General features: G+C 41.6%; 1 protein-coding gene and 1 non-coding gene across 2 annotated transcripts in view; one reads left to right on the top strand and one right to left on the bottom strand.

Annotated features, from left to right (window-relative positions):
* Positions 1–12,316, top strand: part of AR (androgen receptor) — a 308,869-nt gene extending 296,553 nt beyond the window's left edge. The window contains exons 6-8 of the mRNA XM_036305428.1: positions 3,649–3,779; positions 4,602–4,759; positions 5,561–12,316. Of these exons, the coding sequence (XP_036161321.1) occupies positions 3,649–3,779; positions 4,602–4,759; positions 5,561–5,716 (445 nt within the window). The 3' untranslated portion in view covers positions 5,717–12,316. The remainder of the gene's footprint in view (positions 1–3,648; positions 3,780–4,601; positions 4,760–5,560) is intronic.
* A 2,680-nt stretch (positions 12,317–14,996) lies between these two features.
* LOC118654863 lies at positions 14,997–15,127 on the bottom strand. Its single transcript, XR_004967121.1, has one exon. It is a non-coding gene; the product is annotated as a small nucleolar RNA SNORA42/SNORA80 family (small nucleolar RNA).
* Between the last annotated feature and the right edge of the window lie 983 nt (positions 15,128–16,110).

The raw sequence follows: 16,110 nt of genomic DNA, 5'->3' as shown, positions 1-16,110 counted from the left end.
CATGAAACAGACTAATGAGTCTCAGTGCAAAGGGGTGAGAGGGGCAGGAAGAGATTAACCAAAGAACTTATATGCACATTTGCTTTACACAGGGACCTATGGTGAAGGCCTGGTATAGGGCAGGATCTGGATCTGGGTGGAGGAGGGTAATGGGGGAGGATACGAGAAACATCTTCAATACTCTCAAGAATAAAGATCTAAAAAAATAAAAAATAAAAATAAATGCTTTTACTGCCCCCCCCCCCAGAAAAAAGGTACCACAGGACTACCCACATGGTCTTAAATACATCAAGCCCCAGAGCTCCTGAAACAATAGGTGCCCCCTGTCTCCTTCTTCTCACAGGAACCCACTATGCTAGAGCTCTTGCAATTCCTAAAAAATCATCTAAACCTGCCGGGGTCCAACCCCAGCGGGTCCAGGGGTCCCCAAAGGTGTAGACGGAGTCAGCGAAGAAGGAAGGACACGGAGACAGTGTTCAGTTGATCAGCAGCCTCGCCAGGATCTCTAGCCAGGATCTCCATCCAAGTTCTGGTCTGGATCTCCAGTGAAGTTCTGCTTAGGATCTCCAGCCAGGTTCTGTGTCCATGTTCTCTTGCTAGGTTCTCCAGCCAGGTTCTGTCCAGGTTCTCCAGCCAGGTTCAGTCACCAGGTTCTAGTCAGGTTCTCTTGCCAATTTCTGTAGTCAGATTCAGTCCAGGATCTTTTGCCATGTTCTCTCCCTAGGTTCTGTCTCTAGGTTCTGAGGCCAGTTTCTGTCCAGGATCTTTTGCCATGTTCTCTCCAGCGAAGTTCTTCTGTCTCTAGAGAACGTTCTGTGTAGGTTCTGTGCCTAGGTTCTGTCTCTCTTGGTTCCGTATTCTAAGTTCTGTGTCTTGCTGTCTTATTACATCTGTATTTATACCAGTTGATTCAATCCTATCAATCTCTATTACAAAGGTTAGGGCGTTTCTTATCTCCATTCCAGGGAGTAAAGATTATGTAGCTTAAGCATGATTGTTCGTAGTTAAAGTGATTAATTACCCACCTGGCACTAGTTAAGAGGTTTTATTCCCTCCCTAACTTCAGGGGAAAATCCCTACCTGGGGAAACAACCTTTCTCAGAGACCTTGGTTAAAACACATAGTGCCAAGAAGGTGAGCAAACATATTAAGAACAGTATGCCATATATGCCAGGTCCTTTGAAACAGCAAGGATGGACCGGCTCCCGGCATAAACCAATGTTTCTCAACAGTGATGTTGTTGACATTTTGGGAGGAATACTTTTTCATTGCACAGGAAGTTCCCACATATTGGAATATGTTTAACATTCCTAGTACCTGTCCACTATATACCAAATAAAACTCCAGTCACTGTGACAGTCTAAACACATTTTAGCACCCAATATGGAGACAGTAACTCTCTAGTTGAAAAACACTAATTGTCGTTAGCCTCATTAAGGTACTAGTAATAGGGAGACTGAAGCCCAAAGAGAGAGACAAGGAATCTGAGCCAACCCATTTGCTGATTTCTCTTATATCAAACCCTATCATCAGCCTTGCATTTTTCTTTGTTCCTGACCTTTTTGGGAAACACATATAAGGGTAATGAGCTTGAACCCTACCTGTATGACCATTGGTAAATTACTTAACTTCCTTGAATCTCATTCTTCTCATCTGTTGAATGGTGAATAGTATGATAATGGCACCTTCCTATATGTAATTTATTGAGCACTTAAGAATTGCCAGGCACCGTGCTCAGTGTTCTCCAATTTTCATTTCCCCTCCTTTACTCCCACCTACCTCTGCTCTCCTGAATTCCATTTTTGACCCCATGTTCCCTACCTTCTACTCTCTTTCCCTTTCTTTCCTTTTAACTATTTCCTTATTCTTTTTGCCCTTTCTCTCCCTTTTCTGTTCCTATCTTTTCTGAATTTCTTCTGTTGCCTTTCTCCCCATCTTTCCCTAATTTCTCTGTTCTTGGGGCTTGTACCAGTGTTACAGCAGTCCTGCATGCCAGGAGCATGATATCAATGGTAGGTAAAAAGACTGCAGTGTTGTTATCAACAGAGTCCTGGAAGTACAATAAAGACCAGAATAGATCCAGGCCCCAGAGTCAGCAGATGTTATTTAAAAATTCTCTATATTGAAAGAGCTTGGAGCAACAGTGTTTTGGTCAATTGACTTGTGCTACTACCTAAATACTTCTTTCCAGTTGCGCTCCAGTCAGAATTGAATATTTCTACACCATCCACCTCCTTCCCCGTTTCTTTAGGCCAACCAAAATTTCTCTGAGAGAGAGTGTTGAGCTTCCATCCACCTAGTGCCATAGATACTCAGGTTGTGAACTATGCTAGTGGTTTGGAAACCAAAATATTAAACCACAACCTTCAGTCACAATCTGGGAGGTCTTTTTCCTTACCACTTAAGTGGGTGTCACATTCCTTTTACTTTTTCCACAAGATATATAATTTCTCTCTCTCTCTCTCTCTCTCTCTCTCTCTCTCTCTCTCTCTCTCTCTCTCTCAATTTATGGAGTGCCGAAAACCAAGAATGCCTACCAGCTAGAAGATGCTGTATTTTCTCTTAGAGGCCTGCTATAGACCAGTGATGGCGAACCTATGACATGTGTGTCAGAGGTGACACGCGAACTCATTTTTTTGCTTGATTTTTCTTTGTTAAATGGCATTTAAATATATAAAATAAATATCAAAAATATAAATCTTTGTTTTACTATGGTTTCAAATATCAAAAATTTCTATATGTGACACGGCACCAGAGTTAAGTTAGGGTTTTTCAAAATGCTGGCATGCCGAGCTCAAAAGGTTCGCCATCACTGCTATAGACAGTCATGGAAAAGAGAGTTTGCTTCCCATAAGAAGCTTGGCCACTTCCCCATATAATTTATAGGTGATAATGTGATGATCCGTTCACAAGTCACTATAATGAAAACAGCTCACACTGTTTATAACTCCCAAACTGTAGTAAGGAGCAGTCAATATATGAGGGTTAAGCTCTTCCTCAGCAGGAGACCTTTACATTGAACATTCAGAAACACTTCCTGGATGATTTGATAAACATTGGAACTCATTTTGAAGGGACAATGGATGAATCTCCTTCCTTAGGAGCATTTAAATAAATACTTAATTTTTTTGTATGGGAAATTGCATTCAAGACAAGAGGCAGGGAAATTGACAAGATGAACTACTACTATAGTCACTTAAGAATCTTGGTATCCTTACTTTAAGACTTGATTTCTAAGTCCTGTCTCCTATAAAATCTCCAAGTTGTGATACCTGGAAGGCATGTTCTGGCTCTGGATGTAGCTAGGTTATTGAAAATGTAGTCAGAGAGACCATGTGCCTGGCCCATTTTGGTTAGACTTGCCTGTCCCTGTCTCAGGAAATAGGAGGGACACAGGAACATGGAATTTCCATGTGTTTACCCATATCCTGACCAGGAGAGATGAATAGTTATCAGGATGTCAGGATTTTTTTTTCTTTTTTTTTTTAGTGGGAGAATATCAACCTTGTTTCTTGACATTGAAGTACTAACAAGAGGAACACCAAGCTCTTCTTGGAGAACCTGGCGAGGGTAGAGCAACAGACATTCTCTTGGACTTGTTATAAACCTCCCTCATTTCTCCCCTTCCTCTGTGTGTCTCTTTCTCAGGTACCGCATGCATAAGTCCCGGATGTACAGCCAGTGTGTCCGAATGAGGCACCTTTCTCAAGAATTTGGATGGCTCCAAATCACCCCCCAGGAATTCCTGTGCATGAAGGCACTGCTGCTCTTCAGCATTAGTAAGTGCCTGGAGGGGTAGGGAATGTCCTTGGGGTCCTAGGGGCTCAGAGAACAGTTGCTTTTTTCATCCAAGAGTTATCAGCTCTTGGACATTTCCCTTTCGTTTTCACCCTTCCCACTCCATTCTCCCTTAGCATCATTTTGCTTAACAAGGATAAATTTCATAGATAAAGACCAATTTCATTGCTAAAATTCATCCTCCATTAGATTTCCACCTATCCTGATCCTCTCTTTGGGATAAAACCTTTTGGCAGACCTCTGAAGTTTTCCATACCTTCTACCATAGAATCAGGCAAGGCCTACCTTATATTTCTTGCAGGGCAGAAAGGACTGCCTCTTAGAAAGAACTTCCTCCCCTGCCAACAAGAGAAGGTCTATATAAATAACTCAGACAGGGTTTATTTGGCATCCAAAAATGTTTCTGTAATGTCTCTTCTAAGCAGAGTGCTCTTTTAGCTGATAAATGAGTCAAAAATTGGTATTCAAAGTTATGCGTTTTAATTGTCTAAATCAGAACTACTCTGTGGATAATGTAAAATCATAGGTCCTAAGAAATGTGATAAGAAGACTAGAAAAAGGAAAGGTTAAGCACATTGTATGTGTTTGATGCTCTTCAAGTTGGGTCCAGATAGCCTTTCCCCTAAGACCTTTCTGGCAAACTGAAGGCCCCAGACATACAGACTTCAGCTGCAGGAAATCAAGTAGATGGTTCCCTCCCTGTGGGGTGGGTGTCAAGTTTGTGGCCAGAAAAGTTGGTTCTTTATCTAATGCTCCTTTGTGGGCATGCTTCCCCTCCCCATTCTGTCTTCATCCCACATCAGTTCCAGTGGATGGGCTGAAAAATCAAAAATTCTTTGATGAACTTCGAATGAACTACATCAAGGAACTTGATCGTATCATTGCATGCAAGAGAAAAAATCCCACATCCTGCTCAAGGCGCTTCTACCAGCTCACCAAGCTCCTGGACTCTGTGCAGCCTGTAAGCAAATGATGGAGGGTTCCTTGTCAGGGAGAGCTGCCTGATAGAGCGAAATGATAGTATGTTCTTCTAGGGTCTGGCACCACCTGTCGGGAGGTGCTTCCATACTCCTCTTACTTTGAGTGTGGTCCAGGAAGAAAATGCAATGGAGAAGAAATGAACACAGGTCACAATGTCCCAGCTGGATGTTGTGAAAGAGGTGGAGGAGTTGAGAACAGAGCAGTTGGGACTCAGGGAATGGGCTTAGACCAGATAACTTCTCTGGGCAGACAAAACAGACCTGGATGTTTTCCCCCTCTTCTTTGAGTCATGAGTGTGAGTTTTTGTGCATACACTGTTTGTGTTTCTGAGTGTGTGTGTGTGTGTGTGTGTGTGTGTGTGTGTGTGTGTGTGTGTTTTTATGCATACACTGCGTTTCTGAGTGTGTGTGTGTGTGTGTGTGTGAGAGAGAGAGAGAGAGAGAGAGAGAGAGGCAGAGAGAGAGAGAGAGAGACAGAGAGAGAGAGAGACAGAGAGAGAGAGAGGAGCCCTGGGGAATAGCAATACTTAGTCCTGAGTCAGAGAGTTTACAATGGTGTAAGAGATCTTTTGGGAACCCTCAGTGATTCCACGGAGGTCATTTAGAGTGCACGTGCGCGCGCACACGCGCGCGCACACACACACACACACACACACACACACACACACGACCAAGAATAAGGAAGGAGAAAAAGCAAAGGTGGGAGTAAGAGCCTGATAGAAGTCAACTCTTTGTCAACCCTTATTTCTTATTTCCTCCCTCTCTTATTGTCCCCCCTACAGATTGCACGAGAGCTGCACCAGTTCACTTTTGACCTGCTAATCAAGTCGCACATGGTGAGCGTGGACTTTCCAGAAATGATGGCAGAGATCATCTCTGTGCAAGTACCCAAGATCCTTTCTGGAAAAGTCAAGCCCATCTATTTCCACACTCAATGAAGCTTTGGAAGCCCCCATTTCCTCACCCCACCTCACTCCCCTTTTCAGATATCTTCTGCCTGTTATAACTCTGCACTATTTCTCTTCTGTGCCTTGGGGAATTTCCTCTATTGATGTGTAGTCTGTCGAGAAGATGTTCCTGAATCCTGTTTGCCAGACTTTTTTTCCATTTTCCTTCTTTCTTCCCCCTCCCCCACCTCCCCATCTGACCCTCCCATGGCACTTTCAGACTCTGCTCTCTGCAATGAATGTCTCTTATCTGTGTTTTGAATGGTGTTATATTTCTTTAAATCTGTGATGATCCTCATGTGGACCAGTGTCAACTTGTGCTTGTTTATAGCAGTGTGCTGTGTGCCAGCCACACAAATGTTTACTCACTTAGTGCCACGGGAAGTTTACGGAGCTAAGAGTATCTGGGAAAACCAAAAGTCAAACAAACAAACAAACAAAAACCAAAAAAATCTTGCTAGGATATTTTTTCCTTTCAAAAATATGAAAACAAACAAATCCCCAAAGACGCTAACAGTGACTAGAATAAGGTGAGCATTACAAGACCATGGGGAGTCGTTATTTTTCAAAACCCTCCCTCCCAGAGTTTCTGCAAAAAGCTTTTTCCATTAGAGGGCAGGATGGCCCCAGAACTGAGTTGGGGGAGGGGAGAGACAGATTTAAGACAGGACAAAGAGGACAGCTAAATCACCAATATCTGCTCACAGTCTTGGTCCCTGAGGTCTAGACTGCTCAACTGCAGTGCAATTCATTGTACTGAAAGTGTTCTTATTTAAAAACTTGTCTGCATGTGAATGCCTCCCCCACTCCAATCTCTTTCTCTCACCCTCTGCCTCCATGCTCAAATTGACTTTCAATAGCTTTTCTAAGAACTTTGAACAAATGTTCTCTTTAGCCAAAACTTGGCCACTTCCACTAAAGAGTAAGACCAGCAAGAAAGAGAAGAGATCTGACTTTTTGGAAGGCCCCATTCAGATCCAGGTCTGCTTTCCCATTTATGGGCCAAGGAGGAACTTGGGGCTGGAGTTAGAGGAAAAGGAAGTGGTGATTTGGCTCTTCTCCATGTAGGACATTGAAGAATTGGTCCCTCCTTGCCCCCACCTTTAAAAGACCTGAATGCTTTTAGCCTGATTCCATGCTGAAGGTTCCTCCACCCTCCTTCAGTGTTTTGTGGGCTTGAATTTCACCAAAAACAGTGGTGAAATTTTCTCACTTCTCTAGACATGTTCACAGACTCTTTGCTAAGAGCCCCCGTCACAAAGAAGGCTAATAAGCAGCAGATTTAACATTTATTTCTAAATGCAGTAGACTCAAAGACGTCTTACCAAGTATCTCTCATCAACTACCAGATCTTCTCTTCATCCCTTAGACAAACTGGAAAGAAGGCATCAATAGATTGGACAAGCTTGGCGACTTGCTTTTGTCCCCCAGAGATGGTACCTTCCTACCAAGTGGAGAAATGCCCACTTTCTCCTTCAGTGCAGCTAAAGGGGCAACCCATATTGGGGTTAAAGAGAAAATTCATTCAGTTACCAGGCTGGGAAGAATGGGGCACTAGAAGCAGAAACCCTGTAAATGCTCTCCTTGCCACTCAGCATATTCACCTGCAGAAGTCATGGGAAGAAGAGAGAAGAAAGCAAGAGGAGACTGACTACTAAATTAAGAGGCAAAGTTTAAAGCCAGATGGGTACCATCTGGTGAATTTACTCCTCTTCCTCCTCTGCTGCTGATTATGTGCTCTGACTTTGACCATACTCAGTCAGACTCCCCACCTATGCTGCTCCCTGTCAGTCAGAGGGAAGCTGAAACATTGAGACGACAGGACCATGGCCTCTTTGCAAAGTTCTGGTTGGTGTGGCTCCAATGGGCTGCCACCCATGAACTCAGGGTGTGTTCCTGGGACACTGGTTTCATATAGACATTTGGCACACCTCTATTCTGTTGACTTTGTTCCCTAATCCCAAGTGAAGAGGGAATGCCCAACTACTTTCTCATCTTGGCCACGGCCTCCTCACTTAGCTCTTTAATTCATCTGCTAAACTCAAGGAATTAGAAGCCAGTCAACAAGAAGCCCATTTCAGTTGGTTCACTTTACTTGTTGAGGAGATAGTTTCTGAGTGATCTGATATGATCTACATGGGTTTCCTCCCCTGATTTCTGTGTTGATATTAATAGCCAAAAGAACTTGCAAAAACAGTTTCTTTAAATAACAAGGGAGAGAGGAACCTAAGATGGGTGATATACCAATCCAAGACTGCTGGATAAAACTAATACTGGCAGGTTGTCTTTCTGGCGTAAGATAGACAAATTCTGGTTTTCTTTGTTATTACACCATTTGGCTTATATAAGCTCACAGGATCACTTTTTGCTATTTTAAACAGAAAAAAAAATACACCACTCTTTTCAGTTAAACTAGATTACATTTTAATAATTTCTTTACATCTGTTTTGAAATGATCTTCACTTTTTGTGGTACATGGATTTGATATTATCATTCTAATACCTCTTCTTGTAAAGACTAGAGTCTCTCCTTTCCATTTCCTGATTATCAAATTTTTCATCATTAGAGATTTCTCAATTGTGACTCTTGTCCTTATGAATATGTATGTTTTCACTTGTGAAAGCCAAAAATCAGTGTAATTAAAATCAGCAACAACTGGATTACTCCAAATTTCAGGATGGCAAGAATAGGGAAAACAGCCTACACAAGGCTTTAGGCCTACTGCTTTTGCACTGGGGAGTCTATGAGAAAAAGTATTTTAGCTTGGCTTTGTTCTCTCACAGATGAAAGGGGGATTTATGCTTTCTTTTGGTCATTGATGTTTCAGCCAATGTAATTGGCAGAAGTCTCATTTTGCATGCACTCTACAAACAGTGTTGATGTGGTTGGTACACTGTGCTCACCCGTGAAGGATTGGCCAATAAGATCCACTCACCTAGTGAGCTGGAAGATGAAGATCACTCATCAGACAAGTCACTATCTCCAAAGAGGCTATTTCTAAAGAGGTTTGCAGTGTTCAATGGGGATGGAGAGTGCGGAAGAGAAAAGAAAAGGGAGCACCATAGGAGAAGGTCTTGTCTGTGTGGGCAGCAGACCGCTGCCAGGGTCACAAACTCTGTGGTCAAATAAAAGAATTCTGTGGCAATTTCAACTTTTGTTCATTGGGCAGTTTGCCCAGGCTTAGTGTCTGAGCTGAAATGAGGGTTGGATTCTACGTTCCATTGATTTTCTATGCCACAAACAGTGTCATCATTTTGGGAAAGCTCATTATTTTTTTTTTTTAATGAGAAATATATTTTAAAGGATTCTGTCATATCTTTGAAAAAGAAAATCAGTAATACATATATATTTTATATATGTTCACTGGCACTAAAAAAGAAAAAAAGTTTCCTTCCATCCCTCTGTCCTTTAAGTAGTTCAGGTTTGAGAAATAATGTGGTGATGCTAAAGTTCCTCTCTGTCCATCCTTTATTTCTAAATGTACATATGCATATATAGCAAGAATAATTCTGTTTGTACTTTAAGAGAAAGTAGTTCTACCATCGACACGATGCTACCAATTACACAAATGACCTAACTTTGAGCTTCAAGTAGCTCCTGTTTGTTTCATTAGCGCAGCACAGACATGGCCTTGACCTCTTTTCTCCCTTGATATTTAGCAGAGTACAAAAGCCCAAGCCACTGCCTTTAAACCCTTCCCAACCTTGTTCCAGGGTTTCGCCTTATAATATTTTTTCCAGACAACTCAGTAACTATGCCTGCATGTTTCCTGCATGGCCATGAGAAAACAAGTGGCTGACTACTAATTATCCTGTGCCAGTTGCCCAAATGAAAGGTCACTGAGCCAAGGAAATGGCCTTCATGCACAACCCCCTATAGGGAGTCATGAGAATCAGGAATGCTAAAGCACAGGATCAAATCCCAAAGTTAAAGTCAAAATAAGCCATTTTGCATGTGCAATTTCTTTTATAGATAGTTATGTTCTCATTGCTGCCTTTTATAGGCAGTTCTGTTCTCATCGCTAATCTCTTTTAAAATCTTTGAAAGATGTTTTAAAAAAGACAAAGAGTTGAGAGCATCACATTATGTAACCAAAGATTACACTGTATCTGCTAAGATACCAAAATTTTTAAGGGCAGGGAGGGAGTAAACATTGGTGCCTCTTTGGTAAGCTATCCAAAGACAGACTAAAGGACTGACTTATAAGAGTTCTGTGGGTTTCCCACACACACAATATGCACAATGTTTAGAAGAGTAGAATATAATTTTGAAAAAAAATAATTGGGATTATGGGTTCTTAACTAAGAGATTTTATAAGGAGAACTAGCTTTCCTTTTCTCCACTAGTTGTTCAGCAATTTTTTAAAGGTCCATAATTGCATGGTTGGAAATGGAGCTGTATTGGCCACTCTGTTTGCTAGTGCCCATGGTTGTTTATCTGGAGATGTGAATCCTTGCTGATAAAGAGAGCATTTAAAGGACTACATTTTGCACTAGAGGGACAGCAGGCAGGAATCCTCATTTCTACCCACTTTGGAAGACACAAAAAAGTTCTCTTCAGTTTAAGGCAAAAGGTTGAAATATATTGTACATGAGTATTTGTATCCATGTTTCAAAATAGAATTATAAACATAGATATAATGTGTTTTGATAGCTTTACCTTTCTCTGCTCCTTTATATTTGGTTCCAGGTCACAATTCATACCATGTACTTGGGAGAGAGGCTGCAGTTCCATTTTGGAAGCTCTATAAAAACATAAAAGTCACCTGGGTTGATCAGATAACTAAGGGATCACTGCCCCTGTTGGGGCCTGATTCCCAGGCCTTGCAAAGGAGCAGAGGTGGGGAAGCGGTATGGTACATGATATATTGCACTTTACTAGCCCAAGACTGATGAATGTTTAAAGGGTGGTGGAAACTCATTGGAACTGACTGGGGAAGGCCCAGACTTGGGGCCAAAGGTCCATTAAAATGATTAGTCAGTGGCCCCCTAATGGGACCTAAGCATTTGGAAGAAGGAAAGACATTCTTTGTTTTTCACCATCCTTGTGAAAAAAGGGCAATTTACTGCACTTGGGAACCTGGAGCAAGTGCTCTGTCTTTCACATAATTTACTCACCTGTAATTGAGGTGCTCTTGCTACTGGGTGTCTGTGTACTTTAATAATGGTTTTGGATATGTTCTGTAAAGATTTTGACAATGGAAATGTGTTTTTATCTGTTAAAAAATTGTCAATGTACTATAAGTTATATCTCTGTAGGTACTGGTCTGTCTCTGCCCATAGGTAAGGATATTTTTCTTCAATTAAGAGATTGACACTGGGGTCTATTGCTCAAGCCTCCCAACTCTTAACCATTTCTAGGTGAAGGCAGAAAAAATCACGTTATTCACCCCTCTTCAGACACTTCTGCTGAGGCAACAAAACACTTGCAATATTACCACCCACCAAAGTAAATGGTAAGTATTTGAATTTAGCAGGTAGACTCTTAAAGGTAGAACACCCTTTGACTCAGTTTCAATTTATCCCCATTTGGTTTGGCCAGAAAATCCATAATATGTGTTGATTGGTTTCCAACCCCAATTCAGTACAGCAGGGGTGCTGGTTCCATTCTGTATCCCACTTGTCTCTCAGCCTCTTATGGAATTAAATTAAAAGCTATGGATTAAGCGGCCCTTGTGGCTTAAAATAGTTCCCACATGCACTACTTAACAAGACTGTCATATAGCTGCAGATTCCATTGGCCACCAAAGACTGGAACACACACACATACCCCAAAGAAAAGAAAATTATGATATGTTGCTGCTTCTCTGGTGGTGCCCTCTCTGACTGATGCTTCATATTTTTGGACTATGTTTCCTGCACAACAGAAAAGGCAAGCCTGCAGTCTTTTCCAACCTTGGTCCTTGGTGCTCACTCTATGGCAATGAAGTGCCTGTGGGGTTGGCCTATCCCATAAGCCATTCAGGTGATGAGAATAGTCACCTTTGGGATGGCTCAAGCTAAAAGAGAGTCCCTTCAGAACTTAGTGACACCCTTCTGCTTTCTCCTAGACTGGAACATTGGTTAGGGAGTGCCTCAACATGACATTCTTGTGCTGTCCTTGAGCTTAATTTGGCAGCAGGAGGGAGCAGACTATGTAACCAGATGTAAGAATTAATTTAAATATTGAGGGAAAATAAAGAAAAAGATAAAGCATCATATAAAGATTTTTCAAAAGAAACATTAATTTTGATTGAAACTTGTTTTAATGGGGCTTCAGTTCTCACAGCAGCACTTGGCCTCCACTGGGCAGCAGGACCAGCCCCAACTGCTAGTGTTCTGTTCTCTTTTTGTAATCGTGGAATCTTTTGTTGCTCTAAATATGATTAAAAATGACAGAAATTCATTTGTTGTAATGCATGTGTGACTCTGGGTTTGTCTCTGTCTTTGCTTTCAGAAGTATCATCCATTGTATAAAATATTGGCTTGCTGGTCTGCCAGCTAAAACTTGGCTATAGCCCCTGTTGTAGCTGCAGGCTCTAGTTGTTGTTAACAAAGAGACTCTAGAAAAGCTGCTAATGTCCTCTTATCACCATTGTTAATTTGTTAAAACATAAAACAAGCTAAAATTTCAGATGAATGTCATCAGAGTTCCTTTAATTAGCTGTTTTTATTGTCTGTCTTTATTGAAGTCAAGAGTTGGTATCATGCCCAGTGACCTCTTATGCTACTTTCATTTTCATATACATAAATTTTTAATCTTTGCACAGGGGTTATAAACTTGACCTGTGGTGGTCTTAGCATAGGTTGACTTGGGACAACTAAAATATCAAAGGGTCTAGGCGAGAAAGCACAAATAGACACTGGTGTCCCATTATAATCTCTCATAAAAAACCCTAAGCTTGTCAGCCAGAAAAAAGCCACACAAAATCTAGTGTTCACCCTGATCCTTATCTTTGTAGGAGCATAAAATGGGTATGGGTTTCAACCCCAGTTCTTGTCAAGCTTCAGATAAGGAACGGGCACGTTCACATCCTCACTGTTTTTCAGAGGTCATATAATCCTTGACCACCCAGATAAAATTTGATCCATCATTCTTTTGGGTTTTCAAAAGTTCAAGTAAGCTCCCCTCCTATCTCATTTCAGTGTGGATAGTTATGAGATCCCAAAATGAATTTCTGGACTTGAGATACTGGCCATCAATGTGGTATAACAGATACATTAAGGAATAATATGAAAAGTCTTTATGCCTCAGTGTCCTCAACCTATAATAAGGGTTGTCACAGTGCCTCTCAACTGGATTGGGTTGGGATTCAGTAAGAATGTATGCAGCCCAGCTGTTGGGTTTATTTCTCTGGCTTTGCTCCCTATTTAAATGCCAGCATCCCTAAGAGTGATCCCTTATTGAGCCATGTGTTTCACTGATCAACTCAGAGTGGTTGGATTTCTCAACATGTTCCTGCAAACAGTGCTTTATGGACAGATGCAAACAAAAGATTCTTAGCATGTATGTTTGTGTGTGTTTCTGCAAGAGAATATGTAGTTTTGTGGGTTGTATGTGTAGATTCTTTTCTCTTGGACCTACCAACAGTGACCTAACAGCCACCTTACTTGGTTTCATTTACTGATCAGCCCCTGCCTTAATTAAAAAGTTAGTTAGCATCTCCCATAGATTTTTTAAGGAGTACCAAAGCACACAGGTCAGGGAGACAAGAACAGCTAGTGGATTAAAAAGAGCCTGGAGGCAGGAGTCCTATATATGAGCTAGTGCAGTGGTCGGCAAACTCATTAGTCAACAGAGCCAAATTTCAACAGTACAACAATTGAAATTTCTTTTGAGAGCCAAATTTTTTATTTATTTATTTATTTATTTTTTATTGCTTAAAGTATTACAAAGGGTATTACATATGTGTCTTTTTTTTTCCCCCACCTTGACAATCCCCTGGCCTCCCCTACCCCCCAGTGTCTTATGTCCATTGGTTATGCTTGTATGCATGCATACAAGTCCTTCAGTTGATCTCCTACCCCCCTCCCTCCTGCCCCCCCAACCCTCCCTGGCCTTCCTGCTGCAGTTTGACAATCTGTTTGAGGCAGCTCTGCCTCTGTATCTATTATTGTTCAAAAGTTTATAATGGTCTCTATTATGAATGAGTGAGATCATGTGGTATTTTTTCTTCATTGACTGGCTTATTTCACTTAGCATAATGCTCTCCAGTTCCATCCATGCCGTTGCAAATGGTAAGAGTTCCTTCTTTTTTACAGCAGCATAGTATTCCATTGTGTAGATGTACCACAGTTTTCTAATCCATTCATCTACTGATGGGAGAGCCAAATTTTTTAAACTTAAACTATATAGGCAGGTACATTGTTATTAACTTAACTAGGGTACTCCTAAGTTGGCCTTTGCTAAAAACGTCCTCAATGTGATTGAGGTACGTTCTCTGTGGTCAACCCCTTCCAACTCTCCCATCCACACTCATCTTGTATACTTGTTTCAGATAGACGAGTGTGGATGGGAGAGTTGGAAGGGGTAAACCTCAGTACCTCAAAATAATGTGCCTTCCCCGAGCTGCGTATCCCGTGGCCTGCCTGTGCCCCATCTCCCATCGCCGGACTGACCTGACCAACACCCCCCACTTCTTTTAAAGCCACTTCTTCAAAATAGACTCGTCCAGGCCCAAAACCAACTTCTGCGCATGGGCCACGAAGTTTCAATCGCACTGTATGTGCACACCCGCACATGGTATTTTGTGGAAGAGCCACACTCAAGGGGCTAAAGAGCTTCATGTGTCTCGTGAGCCACTGTTTGCCGACCACTGAGCTAGTGTATAACTATAATTCTGACCTGCTGATATGATGTTTGGAAACCAGCTTTCCTTTCCTGGACCTTAGTTTTCTCATATATGAAATGAGTCTGTCTGAAGGTATGAAAAAGGATCAGGGGTGGGCAAACTTTTTGACTCGAGGGCCACAATGGGTTCTTAAACTGGACCGGAGGGCCGGAACAAAAGCATGGATGGAGTGTTTGTGTGAACTAATATAAATTCAAAGTAAACATCATTACATAAAAGGGTACGGTCTTTTATTTCAATAGTTTTATTCATTTCAAATGGGCTGGATCCGGCCCGCGGGCCATAGTTTGCCTACGGCTGGACTAGATGATATGGGAAGCCTCTTCCAATGTGGACACCATGGTACTGCAAACAGCATCATCTTTCTTAATCATGATAGAAAGGGGAAAAGAAAGGGCCATTTGCAATCCTGAGAACATTAAGTTTTTTGTTTGTTGTTCACACTCAACAACCCCCTTTAGTGCTCACAGCCCACAGGTAAGGAGGCTGAGCAATGGTTCAAGGCTGCAATGTACTCTAGCATGGGTCCACTATGAGAGGTCCACAGAGAAGGGCCCACCATTAGGACATGTAATTCAGAAACTAGAAACTACATGTTTGTACTCAACAAAAATTTACTGAACACCTACGGGGTCAAAAAGACAATTGAGTTCTGTGTAATAGATGCTGTCAACCCTTTGATGGATGGGGAAAAGCCTCAACAATGATCTCATAAATAACAGAGATAAATAAGAATTAAATAAGTCACAGTCCATGCTTTCAGTGAGTATACAGTCTATTAATTGCTTTAGGCCAGGCCCATCTGGGACTACAGCCTATCACACCCATCCCTAAGGCAATATTGGGCTAAGCTTTGATTTATTTTTGTTTCCTTTTAGAACTAGAAGGGGTCTTAGCTCCTAACCCCAAGTTTTTGTTCTTCACATGAGGAAGCAAGGCCAAAAAACTTATTTAATGTTATTGTGAATTAGGACCTGTGACAAGGGACTAGTCCTAGAATATTCAGCTCATGGTCACTTTATGTACCTACAGGTGGCATGGTACATTGGCAGAGCACATAAGCACCTCTACTATCCACTTTCATACTGGCTCAGTGTCCTGGTGAGAGAACCTCCATTTCTTACCTGTGGTTTCCATATATTGAGCCCAGTGGTTCTCTGCTCCATACACAGCACTTACTTCACCTATGATCCACTCCCAGAGGTTTATGTTTTGTTTTGTTTTTTGCATGCAACTACAAGAAAGGTTGAGAGAAGAGAATTATTGAAAGTGATACAGTATGAATTGCAGAAGCAATGAGAAACATTTAAACAGAACATTTAAACAGCACACTTAAGTATGAAAACCTAATTTTTGAGAAAACAGGCAGATGCAGATGATTCAAATCCTCAGATTCTTATGTCACCATTTTTTAGGCCAAAACTTCCCCATCTTCCCTCAATTTCTTTCCCAGGGTGCTTCAAGCAAGGAGAAGGCTATTTGGGGAATTTGGTCTGACTACCAAACAGCAAAACTATACCAAATAAGCTGACTTAAGCCAGATTATATGAAAACA

Source organism: Myotis myotis, unplaced genomic scaffold (genome assembly GCF_014108235.1).
Source record: "Myotis myotis isolate mMyoMyo1 unplaced genomic scaffold, mMyoMyo1.p scaffold_m19_p_4, whole genome shotgun sequence".
In the NCBI taxonomy this organism is placed as follows: Eukaryota; Metazoa; Chordata; class Mammalia; order Chiroptera; family Vespertilionidae; genus Myotis; species Myotis myotis.
The sequence above is the reverse complement of the archived record's forward strand: the minus strand, read 5'-3'. Positions and strand labels throughout refer to the sequence as shown.